The sequence below is a fragment of the Glycine max genome, chromosome 20 (assembly GCF_000004515.6).
Source record: "Glycine max cultivar Williams 82 chromosome 20, Glycine_max_v4.0, whole genome shotgun sequence".
NCBI lineage: Eukaryota > Viridiplantae > Streptophyta > Magnoliopsida > Fabales > Fabaceae > Glycine > Glycine max.
Genome location: NC_038256.2, coordinates 45,865,141 through 45,891,912, shown reverse-complemented (window position 1 = coordinate 45,891,912; position 26,772 = coordinate 45,865,141). Strand labels below are relative to the sequence as shown.

At 32.4% G+C, this 26,772-nt stretch overlaps 3 protein-coding genes across 7 annotated transcripts; 1 reads left to right on the top strand and 2 right to left on the bottom strand.

Moving 5' to 3' along the window:
- Nucleotides 1-173: 173 nt before the first annotated feature.
- On the top strand, nt 174-4,802 carry LOC100808101 (pentatricopeptide repeat-containing protein PNM1, mitochondrial). 4 transcript variants are annotated; one of them, XR_001387011.3, is made up of 3 exons: nt 174-1,811; nt 3,147-3,268; nt 4,371-4,802. XR_001387011.3 is itself a non-coding variant. In XM_003556422.4 (2 exons), the coding sequence occupies exon 1, from the start codon at nt 260-262 to the stop codon at nt 1,787-1,789; it is 1,530 nt and encodes a 509-aa protein (XP_003556470.1). In that variant the 5' UTR covers nt 181-259; the 3' UTR covers nt 1,790-1,811; nt 3,147-4,802. The 4 variants fall into 4 exon arrangements, 1 of the variants encoding a protein (XP_003556470.1); XR_005890331.1 differs by lacking the exon at nt 4,371-4,802 and adding an exon at nt 4,124-4,258 and having other exon boundaries at nt 181-1,811; XR_005890330.1 differs by lacking the exon at nt 4,371-4,802 and adding an exon at nt 4,119-4,258 and having other exon boundaries at nt 181-1,811.
- A 1,105-nt stretch (nt 4,803-5,907) lies between these two features.
- On the bottom strand, nt 5,908-8,842 carry LOC100499872 (AUX/IAA family protein). Its single transcript, NM_001250283.2, has 4 exons — nt 8,453-8,842; nt 6,448-6,783; nt 6,301-6,362; nt 5,908-6,217 (listed from the first exon to the last, which is right to left on the bottom strand). The coding sequence occupies exons 1-4, from the start codon at nt 8,698-8,700 to the stop codon at nt 6,180-6,182; spliced, it is 684 nt and encodes a 227-aa protein (NP_001237212.2). The 5' UTR covers nt 8,701-8,842; the 3' UTR covers nt 5,908-6,179.
- Nucleotides 8,843-21,399: 12,557 nt separating this feature from the next.
- On the bottom strand, nt 21,400-26,501 carry LOC100807570 (transcription factor UNE12). 2 transcript variants are annotated; one of them, XM_006606398.4, is made up of 7 exons: nt 25,852-26,501; nt 25,613-25,741; nt 23,696-23,821; nt 23,465-23,530; nt 23,007-23,072; nt 22,507-22,584; nt 21,400-22,156 (listed from the first exon to the last, which is right to left on the bottom strand). In XM_006606398.4, the coding sequence occupies exons 1-7, from the start codon at nt 26,152-26,154 to the stop codon at nt 21,926-21,928; spliced, it is 999 nt and encodes a 332-aa protein (XP_006606461.1). In that variant the 5' UTR covers nt 26,155-26,501; the 3' UTR covers nt 21,400-21,925. The 2 variants fall into 2 exon arrangements, with proteins under 2 accessions (XP_006606461.1, XP_003556469.1); XM_003556421.5 differs by having other exon boundaries at nt 23,696-23,818.
- Nucleotides 26,502-26,772: the final 271 nt, after the last annotated feature.

Below are 26,772 nucleotides of genomic sequence, written 5' to 3'. Positions count from 1 at the left end.
TAAAAATTCAAGAATTAAATTAGTCATTTACTTTTTTTTTTTTTTTGAAGGAAACCTTGATCATTCACTTGCGAAAATTGAAGAATGAAGAAAATATTTTTTGAGTGACCAGGAGAATAATTTACCCTACTGCTCAATAAAGCCCAAAAGCCCAAAATTGAATTGGGCTAACTTGCTGTTGGCACGTTTAGCTTGTAGCTTGTTCCTTCTCCTCCTTCTTCTTCCTAGTCCCGTTCTTACTCACTCTGAAACCCTAAACATGCCGCCATTAGCGCCTCTGCATCTTCGGAAGCTCTTACTCCGTTCTCGTTCCTTATCATTCACTTCTCCCACTCCGATTCACCCTCCTCCTCTGTTTCCCCAACAACCTTCTTCCCATTTCCATTCCCGAACCCTCCTCACTCCTTCTTCGCTCTTCATAATCAGACATTTCTCATCGGAAACCCAAACGGATCAGATTGCGCACTCCCTCTCCTCAGAGCTTCTCAAAGAGCCAGACTCGGACGCTCTCTCCGTCTCGCAGCGCCTTCACCTGAGCTTCTCCCACATCACTCCAACCCCCAATTTGATTCTCCAAACCCTAAACCTCTCCCACGAATCTGGCCGCACTGTATTAGGGTTCCATCAATGGCTCTCTTCCAACCCCCAATTCTCCCACACGGACGACACTCTTTCCTACTTCGTCGACTACTTTGGCCGCCGTAAGGACTTCAAGGCCACGCATGACGTCCTCTCCGCCGCTTCCCCCGCCGCCGGCCCCAAAACCCTAGCCTCCGCGATCGACCGCCTCGTCCGCGCGGGCCGCCCCAGCCAGGCGGTTCAGTTCTTCGAGCGAATGGAGAGAGACTACGGGCTGAAGCGCGATCGTGCTTCCTTAAAAGTGGTCGTGGAGAAGCTGTGTTCGAAGGGTTTCGCTAGTTACGCGGAAAAAATGGTTAAGGATTTGGCGAAGGTGTTTTTCCCCGACGAAGCCACGTGTGATATGTTGATCAAAGGGTGGTGCGTTGATGGGAAGCTCGATGAAGCTCAAAGGCTCGCCGGTGAGATGTATCGTGGTGGGTTTGAGCTTGGTGTGGGGTCTTACAATGCCATGCTTGATTGCGTTTGCAAGCTTTGTCGCCAAAAGGATCCGTTTCAACTTCACTCGGAAGCAGAGAAGGTGTTGGTGGAGATGGAGCACCGTGGGGTTCCAAGGAATGTGGAGACATTCAATGTGTTGATAACGAATTTATGTAAGATTAGGAAGACCGAAGATGCTTTGGGATTGTTTCGTAGCATGGGAGAGTGGGGGTGTTACCCTAATGAGACTACTTTTCTTGTTTTGATTAGGAGTCTGTATCAGGCTGCTAGGTTGGAAGAGGGGGATGAGATGATTGATAGGATGAGGTCTGCTGGGTTTGGTGAGTTTCTAGATAAGAAGGCTTACTATCAGCTCCTCAAGATTTTGTGTGGCATTGAGAGGGTTGATCATGCTTTGAGTGTGTTTGCTATGATGAAGGATGGTGGGTGTGAACCCGGGCTTATAACTTATGACTTGTTGATGGGAAAATTGGGTGCTCACAATCGTATCGATAAGGCTAATGCTCTATTCAATGAAGCGAAGAGTAGAGGGCTGCCTGTGATGCTCAAAGAGTATGCTGTTGACCCGAGGTATTTGAAGAAGAAGAAGGTTGTCAAGGGTGTGAAGAAGAGGGAAACCTTGCCTGAGAAAATGGCTAGGAAGAGAAGCCGCCTGAAACAGATTCGGTTGAGTTTTGTGAAGAAGCCCAAAAGAGTGATGGGTCGTTGATCATTTTTTGTACTTTATAAAGGTTTCGGAATAGATTTCCTTATTTAATCATCATTTTCTTTGTTTCATTGTTAGTTTTGAATATTTGGAGATAAATCTTTGCATGGAAATGGCTCCATTGTAGGACATAAATGCCGCCACATATTCAGAAATAATTTTTTGTACTTGGTGCTTTATGTTGGTTCAACTTCTGGGAGATGTATGCTGGGCTTCTTAATGATTATTGACATTGACATCAGGAAAGGGTACAAATTAAATGATAAAATAAATGTGTGTCAAATTAGCAGAAAAAACTGGAATCTGATTAAAAAATTGTTGCTAATTGAATAATCAAATGATGTCTCAGTTTAATCTGGTTTTAATTATGTATTTGTCTCTTACCATAGTTTGCCCCATTCATAAGCTAGTGTTCAATGCTTTGCTGGAAGGTTTACTGCTGAATTTTCAGCATTTGAAACTGAAAAAGGCAAGCATAAAACTTAAGTGTAGTGCAGATTGTAACAACTCACTTTGTAGTACATAGAACAACTGAACAAGAAAAGAAGATGCATGGCAGACTATAGGGTTAAACCAAGATTCTATTCCGCACCAAATGTTTAAAGAATCACCTTGGTATAGAATTGGTTGCTGAAGCTCAGGTCACTAGCTGGCATTGTTGTTGTTGCCATTCAAATCTGTTGCAAAGACTGTCCTTGCAACTAGAGAAAGCTATGGGTAGTTCTGGTAGTGACTCAGATTATTCCAATGATTCTGATGCAGAGGTTAATGTTACAATCAGGTGAAGTAATCATTACAGGCTTAATTAATTGACAGCACTCAATGTGCTATGTTGATCCAAATTCCTATGACTTGGTCATTTCTTTGAATGTCTAATTAGCAGTCGTGATGTGTACCACATGGTCATGCTTCTCATCCTGAGATTGCTGATTTTCTCTTTGAGCCACATATGACTATTTTGATTTCCTCCAACATCATGGCTTATATGTTGTTGGTTTTTTGTTTTTTTACTGATTATGCTCCTTAACTGTAATTATTGACCATTTTATAGTTGAGACGTAGCAACTAATGCCAAGGACTGAATGCTAGTGATGCTTACCTCTGTACATGCTTTTTCGCTATGGTCATTCTTGTATTAATATGTTCAGATGATGATTAAGAAAATAAAGGTGGTTTGAAAAGCATCTTACTTTCTGTTCTCTCTTGATTTTTGGAATGTGTATCTCAATTTCACATATTTATTTGATGATTTGTATGGGTTATTGCCATGTATTCAAGCATCTTTGAAGTTCTTACATGGAGTTCGTTAGTCTTTTTGGATTTGGATTTTTCTACAATTTAATTTGTTTGTCATTTGCAGATTGCTGGAATAAGATTCATGTGGGAAAATGCAGTCAATCAGAAAAGTGAAGTCTGGAGATATAAAGGTCTTGGCTGTATTCTAACTCATACCATACCATGGACCTTGGTGAAACTTTTCAGGTATTGTACTCATTATGGAGAATTTATTATGTCGATATAACTGAAGAGTGAATACTGTTTTGTTGAAAATACATGTGACAGATCAATGCCTTTTCTCTGTGAAATTGCCCTTGCTTGAATACTGAACAAATATTACTTGACAACGTGGCTCTTTGTGTAGTCTGATGCAGCTATCATTCTTATTGTTTCTTCCCCTCCATTGTTTCTATTTTATGTAATTTTAATAACTTATTTCTTCTTATAATGTCTAGTCCTTTTTCTTTTTCTAAAGATAGAGAAGCCTCCTTGCAATAATTGTATGAATTTAAAATTCAAAATTTAAATTCATATTCAGAGTATGGGGTGACGTGCAAGAATGTATCAAAATACCCCTGTAGTGTAGCACTATTGCCAACGCCAATGCTCTATGGCAGCAATCTCCCCATCATGGTGGATTAGGGATCATTAACCACACATATAGGATATTATCCACTGAGGTGTAAGAGGAGTAAATCTTAGTCTTTCAATTTAACTGAAAGGCAAAATTAAATTTATCTAAAATAATCTTGATTTCCTTTAGAAGATACCTGTGATCCTAGAGGCCTAGACCAAAAAAGTATGGGAGAAGTAACTTCTAATTCTTTGTTTTTGTTCAATTTTCTATGTAAACTACTAGAATGTGTTGCAAACGATTTTCTTAAATGTCATGCTAAGAATCTGTTAGTTAACTCAGGATTTCACCGTACAGAGCCATATTTTGCTCTCTAAGTTATAGCATTGTCAACTATTGTAATCTAGAACCAGAAGTTCGATTTATAGGTAGGTGTTGTTGAGTCAGTTGACAATTTTTTTTTCTGCAAATCTGATGCAGTGCAGTTATATTTCCCTGTTCGATTATACTGCAAGTCTGTAGCATTATCTGGTGGAAATGATGTATAATTAGTTTAGTTATTGGGTTATATAGTTGAGAACTTGAGATGTTAATTTAAGCCCGTACTTTTTAATTTTAAATTGCGATTGAAACGTTACTAAAAAGGTTTCTGTTAAGTCTCGTTTAAGCGTCTTTTTGGTTAAACATGCAAATGGAAAATCGGATGTTAATTTTGTTTAATTAAGCTTTCAGTTTCAACAATTGGGACTGGGAGTGTCAAGAAGTTGCAGATGGAAGAGCAACAAGCATCTAAATGATGTAATTAGTATTGTTGCTGCTGACAGTTCTACTCCAAAGCCAACCGAAAATTATGTCTGTTTCAGTTATTCATTCATTCGTGTTCCTAACTAATCTGAATTTCATTTTTCTGGGCATATTTCTGCTCATGAAGCATGGTCACATGTGCTGTCTGGATCTTAAGTTTAGCACGTCTAGGACCCATGTTCAACCAGATTTTCTACATCAATAAAGATTGTAGACTTTAGTCAGGTACCATAGACTAGCGATTTTGTGCTAGAGTCAGATCTGTCTAAAATATGGCTGCTGGTGTTTAATTTCTATCTATTTTTTTAGAACAAGTAGGATGTATCTTACCTTTAATGTTTATTATTATTTTTCACTCTATTTCTCACTTCTTTTTCTTTCAGTTAAACAATCCGACGTTCAACTTTATTTATACAAAATGTTTAACAAAATTAATTCAAAAGTTACCTGAAGTGAAAAATTAATTGTAACTGGAAGTTTAAAAGTTAGGTTGTTGGATCATGAACTTTTATAAGCATTTAACAAAATTATATGTTGAAATAGCTAAAAAAAATATATAATGAAAAAGGGGAATATATTTATGTGATATTTTTATATATTCTAATTTTATTTTAACAATAAAATATATTTTGGGTATTTATAAAATTTGTTTTTGATTATTTTTTAATACCTATAATTTTTTTATTTATGCGGATCAATTATTTTAAGAATAGTCTTATCTAAACTAATTTGACCTATCATTCTCAGTGTACTCTTTGATTAACTGATATGAGAGGATATTTACTTGTATTTTTATTTGTTTTTATTTTTTAACTACAAAATTGTCACATTATTTTTAATTTGTTTCCTACTTTAAAATTTTAAGTAAAAACAAAAAATAGAAATAAATAACAAAAGTAAAAACTAACTTGTACTTCTATTTTAATGACTCTTTAATTTTTAATATCAAATTTTACTAAAAGATAATTTTTTTTAAATGAAATTAAATAATGATAGATAATTAATTTTAGAGTTTAATGCTAATGTAGTATAAAATATTTTTATATTATTATTCAATTAAAAAATATTATTTAAATTATTTTAAAAATAATAAATTTAGCATACTTTAGGATAATTCATTAGTTTTAAAAAAAATTAATGAATTGTCTTCTTTGTTTTCAATTGTAATTGAGAGACCAGAATGAATAAATAATAAAGAGGAAAAAAAAAGAGTTGAGAGTTAAGAGGGAACATGTGAAGAAATTAGTGGATCCCTCAACTTAGGCCGTAACAGGAAGCACATGGCCCGGGTCCACCTTATCTCTTTGTTTACAGATCCAAAGGTATCTAACTCCTTAACCAACCGCGTCACTTATAAGTTATAATTTGACAGACAAGAGAACTTTGAGCATAATGTGAAGGAATCTTGCACAGTACTCAATTGAATGAAAATGGGAGAGGGACAAAACCCAGTTAAGATTAACCCGAAACATTGACATTAGGTAAGCAAGCTGGCAATGGAATAGACAAAGTCACATTTTTTACTTGGAAACAAAAACGGGATCATATAAACATCTTCTATATTATTTCGTGTCCCTAACGAATTTCCAACTATTTTCTCATATTCATATAATACACATATAAGAAAATTACAAAAAAGATAACAAAGGCACATGATAATTAAACTCTTATTCCTATATTAGACTCGATCTTGCTCGAGTCAATTTGCTTCCTTGTGACGCAGATGAAATCACTTCTTCAGCTTCTGTTCTTGCACTTTTCCACGGCTCTTGGCGCTGTGAATTAGAAATAAACAATTTTATGTAAGATAAGATAATAATTTTCTTTGAACATAGGATAAGTGAGTATGGTGACTAACCAAGACCGATTGCCTCGGAGCCTTTCATTATGCGAAGACGCTTGCATGATTCAACGAACATCCTGTGAAATTGTCAAAAAAAGGTAGTATTAAATAGGTTGATAATTAAAGAAAGAAAAGGAAATGAATGAATGAAGGGGCACTGACTCCCAGGGCACATCACCGACGAGCATCCAGTCTCCGTCCTTGTCTTCATATGTGGGTACATAGTCAGAGCCATTGGTCTCATTCATAAAGTCCTTCATCCCTTGGGACCCACACTTTTCAATCGTGAAGGAACTGAACATCTTAGCCAGCGCATCTGACAGCTCCTGGTAGCTCTTGTACAACTTTATGTCCACCTTTCGTAGATACGGTGCACCATCCATGCTCACCTTCACGAAAGCATTCTTCGTGCTCTTCTCTGCCTCTTCTTCATTGCTGTTCCTTTGAACTATGTTCTTTCTAAATGACCTAACTGGTGGCCAACCCACCACTTGTGCCCTGCAATTTCAACTTTGATAACCATCAATAATTCATCCTCTTTATCCCTCCTACTAATAACTAATAATTTTAATTTAATTAGCATATCGTTATCATCGAGGTATTGCTTCATGATTCCTTTTTTTTTTTTAGGGGTCAGAGATACTAGTATCACCCAATTCATTAATCTCATCCATGATGTTCATCAAAGGCGATGAGAATTGAAACTTTAAGGTTACTGCTTCCTGGTTCAAGTCTACATCAACTATTATACATTTTTGTAGTGTTTTTTATCTGATAATTTCTTAATGGAGACAAGAGATTCGATGGAGGGACCCTTGAAAATAGTAAAGCAAGATAGAAATAGGAAATGGGTATGTGCAATGTGTTAGGCGACAGGACAGGGGGGCGTGGTGGACTATATTATCCTTTTTCCGCTATTTTGTGTTTTTGCTAGAATTCAGCCTTTCAAAGAGTTGAATTGCATGGACGGAAAAAGTAAAGATTCCATATGTCTTGTCCTTTTCCTCTGTCTACCCGACAACCAACCATGCCATCCGCAAAAGAAATATCAAATATTAACTTGGTTGCCATTCTATTCCGCCATCCTTCAACACTTTCCCTTGCTCATTTTCAGGATCACAATTCTCTTTTCACACTCCAATACCTAATTACACACCCATTCTATGTTTTGCTTTTTAATTACTTAATAAACTGTCAAAATTATAAGTGTGATCTCAATTGATTATAGTCTTTAACATTAGTAATTTTCATGGTAGAAATCAAATAAAAAGGTTTTCAAGTAAAGGTTCATTAATTTTAGAAAGAAAAAAAAACCAAACATATAATTTAATTTTAATGTACTCTTGACATTAGACAAATTTAGACAAGTCATTCAATGGTATGCCCGCTGTATCAATTAGACTCCAAGTGAATTAAACTAAACTCTTACAAATTACACTTCAAAATTATTACAAACAATTTTTTTAAAAAAAAAACTTTCAGAAGCAATCATACTTTTATAACGTGCCAAAATAATTAAATTCTTTAATTTACAATCAAATTTTTAGATTTATTTTCTTACAATAAAATTCAAACATGTTTAAAATACCAGGTTGGCAGAGTAAAGCTAGGCAGAGATCAGCAATAAGAAATATAATAACTAGTTAATTACTCAACTGCGACCTTTTCAACCAGAAACAAACTTCAAAGTTCTAAGTAACTTGTAGCAGCATCTCTTTTTCTATTATCTTTTTCAATTGAAAGTTAAATCAATCAGTTTTTTCTTTCTTCCTCCTCAAACTTCCACACTCTACAAACAAGGTAAAGAAGAATTCCTCGTTCTAATTAGTAATTTTCTGTGCATCATCGTTTCACAGATTGAACAAAACCTGCTAATCTGATTCCATTTCATAAACAAGGAAAATATTCATTTTTTCGTCAACAGCTATATATTACCCTTTCTATGTCTCAGACAAAATCTAAGTTACATATGTGCCAGGTTATATAGATCAGATAACAAGAGGAAAGAAAAAAGGCACAGCATAGCAGAATATAGAATCCTCAAATTTTTGTCTCAAACTAAAACTTTTCATACCAACAAAAAAAAAAAAAAAAGAACCAAATTTTCTATGGGAAGAAACACATGGAATTGAAATCAAGGGAAAGCATAAGGAGAAGAAGAACTGACTTTGCAGGTGGTTTTGCTGGATCATTAGCTGGAGGAGGTTCAGCAGTGGTAGTCTTGTTCTCTTTGGGCTTCTCTGTAGACACAGATGAGGGTGAATCCGAGGCAGAGTCGTTAATGCAAGAAGAAAGATTAAGCTTCAAATCAACAGAAGCAGTTTCAGAGAAGCCTCTCTTGGCAGCACTTCCCTTGAGTGCTGAGTCGTTGCCAGGGAGGCCGAGTCGCAACTCGGTTTCTTCGAAGTTAATCATCTTGTGGTTGTTGTCCAACACAAGACGCGCCTGCGAATTAAGGGTATCTTTTTCTCAGGTGGAGTTCGGGAAAGTCAAGTTATTCTTCGGTGAAAGCGAAACAGAGAGAGAGAGAGATAATGAGAATTTGGGAAATGGAAACATAGAACCATGGTTTTGCTGATAATAATATGGGGTGCAGTGGGCCGAGGGAACCACGCCGTTAAGATGCTACCACGTGTAGGGGTTGGATCATCCGTGGGTTGTCGGGTGGTGACGTCACGGGTGATGTCATGATAAGAATGATTGTAGTGCGGCTAGTGGACATCCCAGTTTCCCTGCCTGCCTGCCTGCCTGGGCTCCACACCCCCAATTTACAATTATTCCTTTCCTTCTCAACCTTTTTTACTCTTTCACCTCTTTTTCTATTTCCTTTTTCAATAAATTAACTAAACCGTAGTAATTATTAGTACAGAAAATAAAAAAGCAAAAGCACTATAAAAAAGAAATAAATATTTTTTTTACAAAGCCAAATAAATATGTCAATAAATACAAAATTAAATTATAGTATTATAATGCAGAGTATATTAATATAATGATATTATCAATGTGATTGGATGCAGCAGAAAAAACTAGTTTCTCATGATATGATAAATTAAAGTTTAATTTTTTCATTAAAAGAAATATTCATATTTAATAATGTTGTAAAAATCAATCCAATCATCAATTCAAAGTTAAACCAGTGAATTAATAATTCACCAAATTTAACTATGTATATATTGAAAACTAAAAAATAATACAACTACATGAATTCATATTATAATATAAACATATAGTATTATTACTAATATTTATAACATAATATAAACTATAAAATGAGACTATACTAAGAATAATATATACTATAATCTATAACTTATCATTTATATTATATATTATATACTATATTTTTTATTATATATTATTTGATTAATAATATATGTTATATATATTCATGTTTTTACTTAAATAACAGCTAACAAGTTAGTTTAATGGTATGATAAGCACTTATGGTTTGTTAATTAATATGTATAAAGATATTAAATATTATAAGTGGATAAAAAATTATCTAAAATATTTAAAACGGTCATGTATTTTTATAAAGTATTAAATTTTGGTGCTAGAAACATACAAACACACAGAGAGCACACTGGTCGAGATTTCCAATCTGACGGGACACCGTGCAACATGCAGAGATGGAAAAGTGTGTAGCCATTTGACAGCATTACACTATGCCTCATGCATCCATCATTTTTATTTTTTTTAAAAAGGTTTCACTAGGTGAACTGCAATGCCCGATCCAATAACTCAACTTCTAAATTACATAGAGTATGTCTTTATTGTTAAATTGTTCAACATTCTATCATCTTCTACCTTTTCTCTTTTCAAATGACTATTACGTGATCAGATAAAAAGATTACACAGTTAAATGAATATGAAATAAGTAAATGTACATAAGTAAGACAGATACTGATCAAAATATATAGTAGTTATAAATATATAAGTAATTATTTATCATGTGTAAAAGATGATTTTATTATTATAAAATGTGAGAGGTTATAGTTTTTCTTTTCCTTTTAAATAAGACTACGCACTCTCCGTCCTAGAGAGTATTTGTTCGAGACTATACTCAATGTTATTCAATTGAGAAAAGAAAAATACTTAATTCTGTCTAACGTTGCCTCAGTTGCTTAGAAAAAATATTACACAAACAAACATAACTGGATTCTAAGAAGCCTAGTATTTATCAGGATAGTTTCACAAAAATATCTTTGGTATCTCTCATAATTTCAATAAATATATTATTACATTTTTCAATACAACATTATTTATTACAAAATAAAATTAAAATAAATATTTGAATATCTTATTTAAAAAGTGAAAACATCAGTTAATTTGAAAAAAAATAATGACTAAAATTACCTTCATTTTGGAATGGAGAGAATGGTAAATAATCAAATAGTAGTAATCCTTTGAGAGGGATGGATCCATAAATCTATTAGAGGGGACAAAAAAAATTTCTTTCATTGCAAATTTTTAAATATATAACTTTATTATTACACATAAATTTAAATAAATTTTTATTTTAAATAATGATAATTTTAATCATTATCATAATAACAACAAACACAAAATTACTTTTATATAATTTTACACTAGTTATCACCTTAATTATTATCATAATAACAACAAACAAAAGTATTTTTTCATAATTTTACATATCCATATGTATATACATAAAAAAAGTATCAAGAGGGAGGGGGGCTAGACTCTGCGTTTCCTCCTCTAGATTTGTCATTCTCCTTGTATATAAGAAAAAAAATTACTTCATATCTTAGACTCAAATATAAATAAATCTAATTAATTTTACTCCTAATTAATAATATCATTTTTAAAATATTTTTCATTTAATTACAACTTTATTGTCAATTATTCTATTTTATTCGTGATGTCAAATTTTAATAAATAACATTTTAAAAATAACCTTATATTTTACTTAAAATTAGGAAAAATAATGATTTTAACTAACTTTTTTATATAAAAGTAATTATTTCTTCTTATATATCGTATTTTATTTGATGGACAACTTTTATAGTACATGCTTAAGGACACCTTTTCTTTAAGTTTATTTGGTCTTGTTAAATAATATTCTAAAGGCATTGTTAAAGGAACTAAAAAGAAAATATATTTATTTGTAAATCATAGAAGAATATAAAAAAGATCATGATATAATAATTTTTTCTCAATAAGAATATTTATATTTTAAAATTTTTAATTAATATCCTTAGGACACTGGTTAATATTTATCAAATTTTCTTTTAATGAATTTACCTTGAAAAAGAGAGAAATAAAATTGAAAAGGATATTAGACTTTTATTGTTTATTTGAGAAAAATATGAATTAGGAATAAGACAAATTATTTTAGTACAACTTAGAAAAAGACATTTTCGTCCAAATTGAGATTAAATGAGAGGGAAATTCTCTCTCTCTCTCTTCAATTTTTGTTTTAATTTATTTAAAAGATAAATAATTTTCTAGAAACAAAAATTTAAAATAAATAAATTTATGTTAAGAAAAAATAATTGAGAATAAATTATAATTTTTTAATAATCAAAATACTTTTCATGTAATTTATTTTTTTCTCCCCGCTCTATTTTTCACTCTTCTGGACAAACGAAGAGAAAATTGTCCATTTCTTTTTCTTTATATTTCTATCTATTCAAACAATAGTTTTTCACTTTATTTTTCTTTTATTTATGTCTTTTTAATTCTTTATTCTAATGTCAATCTAAACAGCGCGTCCCCTCCCTAAAGATGGTTCCTAATAATTATTACAAGTATGCAGATAGGTTTTTTTTACAAAAATTAATTATCTACAAAAATAATAAATATTTTACACCTATTATCTATAAAAGTGACAGAATTCTTATCCATATTATCTAGCATAATTATCATTATTGTTTTTAATTTAATTAGAGCAATAATATAAAGGTTTTTTACATTACTATTTAATCATAAATTATTATACATGATAAAATTATTAAATCTAATAATAGTTACTTTAAAATTAATATGTAATATTATTTTTCTAAATGATTGACAATATTTTTTTTACATAAATATATAAACATTAAACTCTTAATTTTTCTCCAACACTAAAGACATTTATATACTGGTAAATGTATGGAAATTGTTAGTGAGATTATTAGTCATTATATATATTTGGAAGTTTAAAATTATATTTTAATAGTATATAGAAATTTGGAAAGTAACAAATCGCAAAGGGTGACTTTAATTAGTTTCAATTCAAATGAAGGATGATTTTGTTTTGACTTACATAGCATTCTATTATTTCTTTAGAGAATTGATGATTAAAAATGTAATAAATATATGACAATGCACCGTGGGATTGAAATTCTACGATGTAATTATTATATCAACTTAAATTATAATTTTTCAGAAATCTTTTTTTTCTAGTAATTTTAACTTTAATTCTTAGATATTAAGTTAGATTAAACATTTAAAGAGAATTCTTTGTGTTTATGTTGATCCAATCACTCGAATAAAATTATTTCTAGTAAAAAATATACCTATGATGTAGACAAAAAAAAAAAAACATAACTTTAAAACAAATATTAATCACTAATTACACATTATTCACGGTAACAGGAAAACGAGTTTCGCACGTGTATATATATAGGATAATGTTAAATGACACGTCATCCATTTTTTAGTTATCTTTTTATTTTAAAAAAAATACTATTCTGATTAAAATATGTAACTAATATCTTTATTCATATTTAAGTTATTTTTAATTTCTTAATATTATATTTCTCATTATTCATTTATAATAAATATATAAAATATTTAAAGATTAAATAAAGATGAGGATATATTTTCGAAGATAATAATTACTAATATATTAGTGAATATTTAATCATTGCCGCAAACTAATCTAATCTGAATTTAATTGCTAGAGGAACATCATCAATGAGGGAATCTTTTTTCATTATAGTACTACTACTCCTCTTTTTATTGGTAGGTGTGGTAGTACTCCCTTTAAGCTGGTCTATTTGTTTCAAGGTTTTAGAAATATTCTAACAAAAATCACAATCAATATTAAAAAGGATAAAGTTTACAATTAAGGATCATATGTATTGTGTAGTAAAAGAGAGATAAGGTCTCCTATTATTGTGACTAGCATTGAATCATTTTAATTACAGCACTTATCATTTTCGTGGTGCCTATCTAAAGCGACCCACAAGAGAGGGGTCCAAACACAGTTCTGCATTAAAAGTTTCGTTGTCTTCGGTTTCATAAACATAGGTTAAATAATTTGTACGGAAAACATGTAAAAAAACATGGCTTAAATAATTTTGCATCATTTCTCAAATTTTCAAATTAGGTAGAGTAGTGTTACTGGCTTTTAATTCTTCTATGTCCTAATTAACACGTCAAGGTTCTGCTCTGCCTCGTATCAATTATTTGATAACCTGTTGTTGCGTTGAGCAATTGTCGAATTTTCTTCCATTGTCACTATACGTACGCTATCACAAAGCATCATTAATTAGACATTCAAACAAATTAATGGCTGAAAATAAGGAGAAGGAAAATACTTATGTAACCATTTAACGAATTATGTTTTGGTTCTGTTATTATATTTTTTTGTTAAACCAAAAATCAACAATGGCATATACCTGTCTGTCTATCCTAAGCCAGAATAGTATACTCAAGTCCCTAATTTCTCGTTTTTCCTTTATTCAAAAGTGTCACGATATGGGTACTGATAAATTTTGTAGGAATGATTCAAGATAGGCAAAGCCATATGTGAAATGATATTTTGATGAGATTAGGATACGAGTTTCTTCTTTAAATGAGACATTGAACTAACCTCGTCCACCGACTCACGAACCACCAATACAAAAACAACAATGCAAAATGTGTTGGATGCTCGAAGTTAATTTACAAGCTATTAACAAAGTAAATGCAATTATTTTCTCCACGTGACGTAAGTTTATAAATTTTCAGCAAGTAACATTATGCAATGGTTGAGTAAAGGAATTGCCTTGACGGGATTCGAATCTCTTGAATGATATTCTTCATAGCTGTGATGGTGATTTGAATGAAACAGGGGGAATATATCTTGGTGGTTGGTGATCCAGGACTTGCAATAAGGATGATACATGACCCGAAATGGAGATGAGGAATGCCCCGAAAAATATTTTTATTGTAGAGATAATCATATTTTTTAGATAAATATTTCATTTTTATTTTTTTAAAATATATTTTTTATCATCTACTATTACTAATTTGAAGATTGTAAATAATCTTATTTGCAATTAAATGATTTTATCAGTTGTATTTTTTTCATCAATATATTGATTTTTCATAATCAGAGCAAGTATATATGAATATATACTTACTTAACAAATATATGGATGAGAATCAAAATTAGAGTTTTGTTGACCATTATCATTAGCACATTAGTTAAAAAACTAAAAGAAAAAAAAATGAATTCATGAAAGGAAAGAAAATAAAATATATCATAAAAGAACTAAAATTAAGATCTTATTAATCAGTATTATTATTGTGTAATCATAAAATAGCAAAAAAAAATAAAAAATCTTATGAACAACATAATTTTTTTCCCACACCATATCCTATTCATTGTCATCCTCAAGTGACACAAAGGACCCATTTGCCCCATTCCTTAATACCAACCAATCCCACTCATTTACAAGTCACACCCTCGTGTGGAATTGACCCCATCCATTGTAATAGACATTGGTTCTACGTGCCTGGCCTCCCTGGTCTCTCCTTGTAGGGCTATATTTCTTAGTACTAGTATTACTATTAGTACTATTTAATACCAAGTACCAACTATTACACCACACCAATGACATTAATGTGATGAGAGTGCGATGAAGGTTGAACCAATGTCTTGTTTCCTCAAAAACAGATCCTTTTACTTTTATAATTGTTTTTATAATAACACTAAATATTTTATATAATTATTTTTTCATTAGCATTTTGATTATTACATTTAATACTATTTTTTAAGTTGGTTTTTTTCTTAAAAAAAACTTTAAACTGTAATTCCTACACTAAAAAGTGCTAGCAAATTACCGTTTCCTCTAAGTATAACACCAATATAAAATTGTTAGATTTGTCAATTTTTGTAACCTTTCGTATGTGATAAAGCAAATGCCATGGAAGATAAACCTTAAATATGACTGTAGCCTATGTTCGTTTTCGACAAAAGAAATGCCATGAGGGTGACTAAAACAGTGAAATGTGGAGAAATTATAACTTTCATTCGTTCGTTTGAGAAGAAAACTACAGTAAGTTTTGTACAAAATCAACGGGACACGTGCTTTTGGATTTCTTCGCAAAATTGAGACGATTTGCGAAGAAAAAGACAGTGAACAAAGTGTAAAACTGGTCTTTCCAAAACTACTATCTGGGACATGCACACCTGGCACGATTTTCATTCCAAATCGAATCTGCTGCATGAATATTCAATTATGTTTAGGAAAATTGAATATGGTAACCAAATTATTCGAATATGGTGCGTCCAACTTATAAGAAGTGCGTAAATATCCCGTGAAACTATCCATATTGAATTATCCTCACACATATTCGATTTTGTGGAAACAAAAATCTAATATCATGCATGCCAAAATTGAATATGGGTGCTTTCCAATTGAACGTTGGGTTTAGTAATCAAATGACTTTATTTGTATTCTTTTTATATTTATTTGCTTAAAATTGATTAAGAATTATAGTCATTATATTTTCAACCTTTACAAATGGGCAAGCCTACTAACCAAGAGGCATATGAAGTTTTTTATTTGGTAGACTAATATGCCTTCCATTGAGTCAGTATACACGCAACTCATTTCTTAAGTTGGATATTGATTAAGAAATACGAATATCAAATTCGACCATGTCTATCGTTTCATAGTATCACTAAAGTGTCCATGGTGGCAGAGGAAAGGTAAGAAAAAGAATGGATTCATGGAAGGAAAGGATGTGGCCAAGTTGGCTTATTGATGTATTATGGCTTTTACATTTAAAATGTCTTATATACTTATTACTTCTAATTATTATCCCTTATATATAATTTTAAATTGGCCGAATCATAAGCCAATTAGGTTTTCAAGTTATGTATATGTGTTGTAATATATCAAAGTTAAAAAAATAAATGAATTGGGCTAAATTAAACCCAATCCAACTTACCAACTTAATTTAGATCACCCATATATAATTTGCTTGAGGCTCTTGCTAAATAAGTCTCCCCCCCAAAACTAAATCATACCAAGAACCCACATCAATTGAAAATCAATAGATCATTACTCATTTTCACTATAAAAAAAATAAAATCAACTGAATCACGTTTGATAACTATAGAAACATATATTATGTCTGTAGCAAACCACCCCACCATGAACCTCTGCAAAATCTCAAAATCATTGTTAACCACACACACCATGAACCTCCACAAACCGCCCCTACCTCCAAACCACAGTGAATCCCTTAATATTCGTCGTCTCTACTCCCTCTTGCAACCTCAATCAGACCCAAATCCCAAACAACAAATTGAGATCCAAAATCGAAACCTTTAAAACAGAAAATGCGACTTCCTCGCCGATTAGGAGAAGTTGTCGTCATTGTCACTGCTGCTGGTGATAGCGACAGTATATCGGGTCCCAATTCATCTTGAACAGGACCCGCCTTTGGCCATGCTCTGGACCCAAACCCTAACCTCCAAGATCAAGGGATTCCCTTTCTCAACCATGGCGTCCTTAATCCTCTTTTCCACCGGTGCCTCACCGTTACAGTAACCTTCACCTCGCTTCTTAAAGTTGATGACACTGTCGAGATTCCCTATAGTGTGCGCTAGTTTCGTGAAGGTGAGGATTGGGGCAAAGGAGGAGATAGAGGCACTGGTAGAAGAAGGTGTCGACGATGATGTGGAAGCGCCTGAGGGCTTCATACGTTGACCGAAGCTTGGTGAGGGCGGGCTTTGCTGGGGGTGTTTTGATGCCTCCAACGACAGTGATGTGGGGTTGGAAGTGGGGCCCCCTGAACTCGTATCGGAGGGCGATCATGCTCTCGGAGAGGAGGTTGGAGAAGAAGGCTTCGAACCAGTGCTAGGAATTGTAGTGTGAATGTCAGGGATAAAGGAAGAACACATTTGTGGGGGTGTAAAAAAGGGTATAATGGATAATAACAATTTTAATTTGAAGAATGGGGGGCTTGCTTAGAAATTAGGGAGGCTAATTTAGCAAGAGCCTTACACTAAACAAGAAACTATAAATGGATCAATGGGCTAGAAAAAAAAAAAAGCATTGCTTGGGACACCCAGTAACGTGGATGAAAAGGCTAAAATGCCCTTCATTCTTTCATATAAAAAGCGTACAGTGATCCGTCCGTACGAGTCACTGTTCATTCTTCACTTCCACACATTATTTCTTCTTCTTCCTCTTTTCTTCTTCTTCCAAACCGCTTCTTCTCCCTCTTTTCCGCATGTGGTGGTTGGTTGTCCGTGGTTGCTGGTTGCGGCTTTTCTTCTTGTTGGTGCTGGTGCGTCTTCTTACTGTGGTGGTTTCGTCTTGTTGATCGCCTTCGAGGTTAATGGATATTCTTCCTCTTGTGGTGCTTCTTCTTCCTTGTTATGGTGGTTTGGACTTGTTTTTTTTCGTTAGTCATTGTGTATTGTTTTGTGTTTTGGTTTGCATTATTTCTCCCATGGTTGCTTTTGCGTTTTCTTTCTCCCCCGCCATTGCTTGTGCCTGCTTCTGTTGCTCCATGGTTTTTTTTTAAACCCATACAGATTGGCAATTCATATGGGTTTTAAAAAAAATGGACACAGTGTCAATAAAAAAATTTGTTCTTTATTTGTTTGTATGGGTTTTAAAAAAATTTGATTTTTTGTTATTTAGTAATTTTTTTGTATGGTTTAAAAAAAAAGGACAATGTCAATAAATTATTTGTTTGTATGGTTTAGTAATTTTTTGAAATGTTATTTTATTATTTGCCTTTAGCATTTGTAGTAGTGAACATAGTTATTTAATATTTGTAGTAGTGAACATAGTTTAAGAAAGATGTTAGTTAGTGTTTAAGAAAGATGAAAACATATTTTAAACAATTTGGAAATTGTTAGAGGATGATTGAACAATAAAATATTTAAAAATGTTAGTCATTGAAAATAAAGATTGACAACCTATTTTTCAAAAAAAATTGAAATTGTTATTTGTAGAGAATGATTGAAAACAAAAATTCAAATAGCGTTATGTTCGTTAAAATTTTTTGTAGTTATTCTTTTAATTTTTTTTATTTTTAGTAAATTTGTAGAGAATGATTTTTGTCAAATATATTTCAGAATGTCAGGTTCTACTCCACCATCATCACGGTTAAGCACCCTCAACTAGAAACTCGATATGATTCTTACGACTCTGTCTAGTAAGAATGTTTATCTTTCATATTTATATGTTTATTTACACATGTGACATGTTTGAAATTAGTTAGCTTTTGTAATTGTTAAGAATGGTTTCTTTCGAATATATGTCGAGTTAATAGATTAAGCTTTTGCAATTGCTAAGAATGAATTGTCGTTTATCATGATTGCTAATTGAATGTCAATTTTATTATTTTGTGTAACTAACTAATATTATTTTGTTATATCAAATGTAGATTTACGGTGAAGTTAATATGTCATTTGCTATGAGGTGGAAAGATGTACTTGACCGCTTATGACATTTCATTGACAAGGACGAAAATTTCCATATCGTTGTCTACAACCAAGATTTGGACAAACCAGCCATTATAGTAGGGTGGATAACACTAAGAGATTTTTATCACCTGTCAAAATTATTCCTAAGACGACACTCATTATACCATCAAATGTCAAATTTTGTCACTTTCAAGGTGTATCTCACTCCACAGAAAGTTACCTACAACAACTTGGTAAACAACTTTTCAATTTAGTTGTCAACAATTCTTTATCTTTCAAGTTTTAAATTTCATAAATTGTTGACATAACATTATTCTTAATATCAGGACGTTCCAAGCACCATGTATTATTTTCTTAAAGACAAAGGCTGAACTCATTTGTATTTGGAGGACGTTGTAGAATGTCGGCTTGTATTCAATCATTGGAGAAAGACACTTAAAATTGGAGCTGGATAATTTTTTTTTTTGTAAAACCCTGTCCTTGACAGATAGCATGGAAATTGTCTTTGAATTCATTGATTTGACTCTTAACCATATGTTATTTTGGTCATGTTTATGAACATTATTATGACTTGAAACATTAAAAATTTTAATTATTAGGAACATTATTATGACTTATGAACATTATCCCTTTGTTAGTTATATAATAGTTGTTTTATCATGTCTAATATTATCCCTTTGTTTTTGAATTAATTTGGTCATGTTTTTGAATTAAATTATTTTTAATTAATCACAATTAAAATTTAAGCAATCTAATTTAAAAAAAGTTTATATATATTATAATTTTTTAAACAATCTAATTACTAAATACATTTGTTTATAACACTATAAAATAATATCACAAAATCAATATTTTTGTTTATACCATAATATCACAAAATTAATATTTTTATCATTGCTAAATTTTTGTTATTTATGATTTTTTTATTACAAAAAAAATATTTTTAAAATATTCACAATTTATAAAAAAATTTACGTACCTACAGATCAACAATCCGTATGACCATATGGATTGCTGAACCGTAGGTACATACCATTTTTTTTTGCTTACCTTTCCTTTTCCGACGATGAAAATCGATCAAAATTCATCATATACTCCTCACAGACTCACGTACATCATTGTAGATCAAATATGCTTCCAAACAGTCGTCTTTAACAGAAACAACTTAGACTAAGTGACGGAAATTTTGTGAAAAAAAAAATGATGCTGCAAAAATGAAAAACTCAACCTGTTATTTATAATCAAAAATATCATAAAAATATTTTCATCATTTTTTAAAATTGCTGGATGCCCCAGCAGAAATGCTGGGTGCCCCAAGCAATTCCCAAAAAAAGCCTCTCATAAAGAAAGTCAAGGTCCCGCAAGTTCAAACGCTAGAATTCCTTCCATTTTATTGGGTTAACTTTGCTCGAATTGAAATGGCAAGAGATATCATGGATATGTGTCCCAGGCCTAGGAACCTGAAAGTGGCGGTAGCCTGTAGCACTCTGCCGTATTTTTTAAAATGTTTTTTTTGCTGGCAAAAACAAAAAATTTAAACACATTCCGCTCTCATGATCGAAGATCATTAACTCAATAACTAAATGAATAAGGATATAACGAACTAATTATCCTGGGTGGGTATAAACATTTAGGGTGTATTTTGGATAACGGTCAAAATGAAATTTTTTCAATGTATGATGGATTATTGTAATGAGAAAATAAACTGTAGCAAAGTAATTTTACTTTTGACATTTAATCACAAAAGTTTATTAAATTTTGTGGTAATTATTTTAAAAATCATATTAATAATAATTTATAATTTAGTGATTATTATACTTTGAGGATATAATCATTAAATTTTATTGTTATAATTGATTATAATCAAAATAATATTTTACAAATAACTTTTCTTCATCAATAAAACAACTAAAATCAGACATTATAATCTTTCTCAAACATGTTAATAAAACAACTAAAATCAGACATTGTAATCTTTTAATCTTTCTCAAACATGTTAATAGTCATTGACCCTGAAACTTAGGAAGTGAGATGAAACCTTGCAATAATTAGACCGTTTACATGCTAATCTCTTGAACACAAGTAGAGCCCCCAAAATATTTTTATGGTAGTCATCACCGCCACTCTTCTCCATCGTGATTTGGTTTCATCCACCAATTTCCACCGACTTTGGTAGAGATCGAGCGGCCTCATTCAATTCTTGTTCTTATCTGAAGTATTTTTCAAGTTTGTGACCGAACAACCAATAGTATTAAATAACAATTCTATTTTATCATCGAGCATAATTTTCTTTTTATATAAATATTAGTAAGAAGATAAGGTTTTGTTCAGTAAATTAACAAACTGTCATTTTCCACTTTCTCAGCAAGCAGTCGGTTCAGTACTCTCACCTAATTTTGTGCTGGAAATCACTTGTTTTAGAAGCAAACAAGACTCAAAATGTGTGATTATTTTAAAATATCTTTAGCTTTTCCAATGGTCAGATGCTTCCAAAACATCTTTACAAGGTAACTAACCATATTATAATTCAACTTGTATTAAAGTTTTCTCCCGATACATCATTCGTAACCATCCTTTCCTTTTAAATGGTCCCACTCCCCACTGACTAAAAATACTAAACCAAGAAAAGAGGTTCCACTACAAATATTTTGGTCATCCACCACCAACCCCACCACAGATATTTGCAAGAAAAACTTGAATAAGGCCATTGAAAATATTAATCTTCACCATGAAAAGGACATTTGCTGGGCTCCTCCGATTTTACTTAATAGGAATAACAATTACTCCTTCTTTGACAAAACTTGAGAAGAGTGAACCAGCTGCTGCACCGACTAGATCCTTCTCCATCCAATCAGGAAAATTAAATTATACAAGAAAGTAGAATATTACCCTTGTCATAAATTAAGGATGAAGAAATTTAATTATCTAGTGTCTGTCATGATACTTTTTGTTTCGGTTCTATCGCTAATATCAGTGACTGTTAGATTCAGGCTTGATGCCTGTTGATGCTTCTGATTGAGGCATACGAAAAATGGCTGAGGCTAGAGGTATGGGCATGATACAAAGTGCCTTGGACTGAAGAAATTGCATAGCTGCTCCCACATCTTCTTCCATAAGCTTAGCCACCTGTTGTTCTGTGCCATCATTGGACCACTTGTCCCAGGCTTGCTCATTGGCTCCACCTTCTATGTCCTGATCCCCCTGCTCGTAGAATCAATATATAAGTATATAACCAATGTAAGAATCTAAATGGAAAAATGTCTATAAAGTTATGGGAATACACATATATACAATATGTAAAGCAAAGTAGACTTAATTAAAATATAAAAACATAAATTTACATGTGTAGTGCAGTGATATGATTGCTATGATTTTATCTGTGATCATATCCCAGTTTAGATACGTAGCGTGGTACAAAAATTTGCAAGTGTAGTGTAGTGCAGTGCAGTGCTAGATGAAAATAAAGAAAAGGTAGATTGACATGATAAAAAGGGTATGAAAAAATATAAAAAAGTAGCATTTCAAAACATATTTGGAGTATTTATCATCACCTCCACTGCAGAAAGGGGAACATCAGCCACAAGCTGAGCAACAGCACCAGCTCCACCCAGTCTACTCATGCTCAGGACCTGTTTCAAAATACCGATAAAATTTAATGATATGAAAAGGACAGAAGGTTCTATTTACTTTAGATAATTGGTACGAAGAAATTAAGAGTAAAGATCTCTTATATATTCAATTGAGATCTCATTGCAATAGGAAGATCACACACGACACAATGTCAATCCAGGAATGTGTCTATCATGTACTAACATAAGAGTATGGATAATGGATATTTTTTTTCACAGTATTAACCACGAAGCCTAACATGTATACCAAATAAATAAAAAAATAGATTCAGCAACAGGTCTAGCATGCATGTTCCTGGGACTGATTTCAAAAGTCATCAATGAAAGTTCAACATAACTTTTTTGTAGGAAGAAGTTTCGAATAAAGATTCAGTCGTTCAGGAAATGAAAGACGAATGCGCATGCAATAGGAGCTTTCATACCTTAACCTGAAGCCTAAGGAACTTCACATAGTCCACAATTTCATCAAGCATCGCCGCTCTGTCCGTCTACAACCACAATTTCATAATATTAAGCACAAAAAGAATGGATATTTTAACAGTAGATAATCCATAACCTACAAAACCGTAAATTTTACTTTCTCTATGTAATCCACTATATTTTCAGTCAAAAGAAAAAAAAAATCTAATCCACTATTTTGAATATACACTTTATACCAAAGTACTGGATAGATGAGTTTTGAGGTTTAAAGATAAATAAACATCAATGTGCAGGCTATTAGGAAGTTTTACTTTAATTTAATGGTTATTTATAAATGGAAGTATCTTATGAAGCATAAAGAAATGATAATTTCCAAGTTAATTGAAAATTAAAATTGTGTATTTACTGAAAATATAAGCAAACAAGTTAATATTGTAATTGCATTTGCAAAACCACGAACCTTATTGATGCTGGGAACTAATTCCTGCAATGCCTTCATTCTTTCAGCGATTCTTTCACGACGCAACTACATCCAATACAAATGAATAAAAATCACATCAATTGTCATGTATTACTAATAAAACCATCTAGTCTGCAGTGAGTAATTGGTCCCTTTTGGTTATTAATTATGTCATTGATGCGATCGAGTTCTAAGGATAAATTAATTATGTGTCCTTCATTAATTAATTACCCGCTCAGCAATACTGTGAGGATCTGTAGCTTGCCCTCTTCTTGCTCTCACACGAGGGCGGATCCCAGGTGGTTGTGGCATAGCAGCCATTGACGCTGGAGCTGCAGCTGCCTGGCCCTGAAACTGCTGCATTGGGATCATTCACTAAACAACATCACAAATATAACTCATCCACATCCAAATTATTATTTTCAATTTATGTGCAAACATTACCATATGAGGGGTTGATACTTTTAAGGAAAAAGTTGTTTTCAATGATTTATACTCAATACTCATCCTTTTTAATGGAGATAAATTAAAAAAAATCTGGTCATGAAATCGGCTCTCCCAAAAATCTTACTTGGAGTGGAGCTGGTTCCTTAACAATTTTACATGGTTGCCTTTACCTGTAAGTTACTACTACATCTAGAATCATAAACTAAAATTCAAGAGTTTTTGTAGGCATGCATCCATGCACACGTATATAATACTACCTGACATGGACATAAATACAAGTACACAACGAATATTTGATGCGTGCGAATGCAGAAGAATAGAACACATCAGCATTCGTTGGAGTGTCCGTGTTTCATGACTTCATTAAAAAAAAATTGAATTATGCTAATATTATTTATATATCAATTTTCAAAATATTTTTATATTGTTCTTTTATGATTTCTCTTCAATACATGAATTATTTTTGTTTTCTATTTCTCTCTATTTGTTAAAATGTTGAATTTAGGTTGGGGTTTCCACTGTTAAAGTCAAGATGAAGGATCCACGTTTGCTAATGAGCACATTTGCTACCGTTGCAAAATGTCAAAATCTAAAGTCCTAACAAAATAGAAATATGTAAATACGGGTCCCAGCCAGTAAGGGCGTTGAAATTGAAACGAAGTCACCTATTGGCTCTGCGATGGGGCGAGAGCGATACTTACTTGAGAAGTTGTATTTGCATAATATAAAAATGTGCACGACTTTTCTATAAAGATAAAGAGAAATATAACAAAAAGAGAAGAAAAATTGGAGATAAATGGTGTGATATGATGGAAATATTTGAAATGTATTTTTTACACTTATTCAATTTAATTATATATTGCCATTTATAGTAAATTTGTTAATTATGTATTTCTTTTTAAAAAAAGTATATAATCTACCAATGAAAACGAACAAAGAAAACGCGTGGTGAAAAATATACAATCTACCAATGAAAACAAGAAAAGAAAACGCGTTGGGGGAAAGTAGTACTAATAAGTAATAACTAATAAATAGTCTCAATCGCTCATTGCAAAACCCCAAAACAGAAGAGGAAAAAAGTAAAGAAGAGGGTAGGAAAAAAAATTGCCACGATATCCTCCTAAGATTGCAAAACACATCCAACAAACTTCGTGCTGAAAAAATATTTAAAAAAAAAACTGAGCATAAAACAAAATTTAGGAATTTTTAAAATAGGAATGAAAAAAAGGCAATGATTCTGCGAATACGAATATTGGCCTTGAGGGAGCGAGTGAAATTGTAAACTAACAGAATGAGCGCATCCAGAGGCAGAAGAGTCAAATTGTAAAGTAAACCCAATACTGAGGTTTGGCTTTAGAAAAAAGAAAAAGAAAGGCAAGGCATATATAATATACAAACATATAATAAAATATTGGGAGTAAACTAGTATTTTAGTTATAATAAGAAATGAATGAATGGCCATGGATGAAGCACTTACTAAACATCCATAGGCATCTCTTCTTTATGCATTGTAAAGTGATCCAACTTTAAGGTTAATATATTATAATAATTTGTCTTTATATAGGTTAGAGGTAAATTATTGGGTGAGGGAAGGAAGTGGGAAATTGGCGGATAGATTTAATTAATAAATAGATGGATGAGTGATAAAAAAGCTAAGGACAATATGGTCATTGAAAGATAGATCAGATGTTAATAATTTACTTGGTTATGATGGTGGAGGTGGAGTTGTGGCTGACGAGGTGGTGGAGGCAATGGCAGCGTGGGGCGGATAGGAGTATGCAGTTGTCCAAACGCGGAAAATAAACCCCTCATATGCATAGAATCCCTATCCTGCATGCACGTAACATATATAACATCGATCAAAAGTAAATAATAAAAACCAAACCAAACCAAAACAAAACATTGGGTCGTACTAACTAAACTGCATGATATGTACATACGGTGATTGGTGCAGTGGAAGAGGGTGATGAGGAGTTGTTGTTGTTATGGAGAGTGAGGTGATGTTGGTGGATGGTGGCATCATCAACATTAACATGAACAACGTCGTCGTCAACGTTAACTTGGTGTCTTAGGAAGGCAGCTTGTTCCAAATTCAAGCCCAGAGGCATTAACCCAGAAGCTCCTCTGAAAGCACCAGTTGTGGACCCCAATTGCAACATTCCCACTGTGCCGGCTTCAGGCACTGCTAAGATCTGTTCGAAGAAATCATCGCCCAACCCCTCTGAACCACTATTACCTGCCATCTCAACTTTGCAATAACCACCGATTGTGTCAAATTAAGCCACCCGTTTTTTATTGCCACATTTGGGGGGTGAAAAACATCAAGAGCAGAAAACAAGGTCTGTGAAAATGGTCGGAATTCTGGGCGGTTACGCTTCCCGAGAATGTTTTGTTTTGTGTCTCTCGTGTTGAATTTGAGAGAGAGCACGAAAAGGAAGAAGAAAAAAGAGAGTGGTGGGATTGGATTTCGTATAGTGCTTTTGGATGGGTCTTTATATTTCGCCAGTTTAAGCTTTTCAGCTTTTGCTTCGTCTCAGTTCTTCTCTTCTGACCACGCACCGAGAACACAAGAGAACTCTGAGTGCGCTTTGCCTTTTATTAAGAGTAATAACCATACATACACATTAAGAAATTCTTTTTCATTAAATGTGATGTGATTATTTCAAGTATGATTTTTAAATATCTACATATAAAGTATATAAGTTATTATATATACTGATACGTGATTAAATTATAATATAACAAAATTACATTTTTTTTAATGTAAGTCCGCATGTATTTACCTAATCTCCCACCACTAAATCAATTTTAATGGGTTATAAAAAAAATCTAAGATATATTCTAATTAAATTTTATTCAAT

Coding starts and splice junctions, on each gene's coding strand:
- LOC100807570 (XM_006606398.4), bottom strand. CDS start 26,154: ATGGCAGGTAATAGTGGTTCAGAGGGGTTGGGCGATGATTTCTTCGAA. Junction 23,531..23,695: donor CTCACAGTATTGCTGAGCGG/GTAATTAATTAA, acceptor TATTGGATGTAG/TTGCGTCGTGAAAGAATCGC. Junction 22,157..22,506: donor TTCCCCTTTCTGCAGTGGAG/GTGATGATAAAT, acceptor TTCTACGAGCAG/GGGGATCAGGACATAGAAGG.
- LOC100808101 (XM_003556422.4), top strand. CDS start 260: ATGCCGCCATTAGCGCCTCTGCATCTTCGGAAGCTCTTACTCCGTTCT.
- LOC100499872 (NM_001250283.2), bottom strand. CDS start 8,700: ATGATTAACTTCGAAGAAACCGAGTTGCGACTCGGCCTCCCTGGCAAC. Junction 6,784..8,452: donor CCAGCAAAACCACCTGCAAA/GTCAGTTCTTCT, acceptor TTGAAATTGCAG/GGCACAAGTGGTGGGTTGGC. Junction 6,363..6,447: donor GTCGGTGATGTGCCCTGGGA/GTCAGTGCCCCT, acceptor ACAATTTCACAG/GATGTTCGTTGAATCATGCA.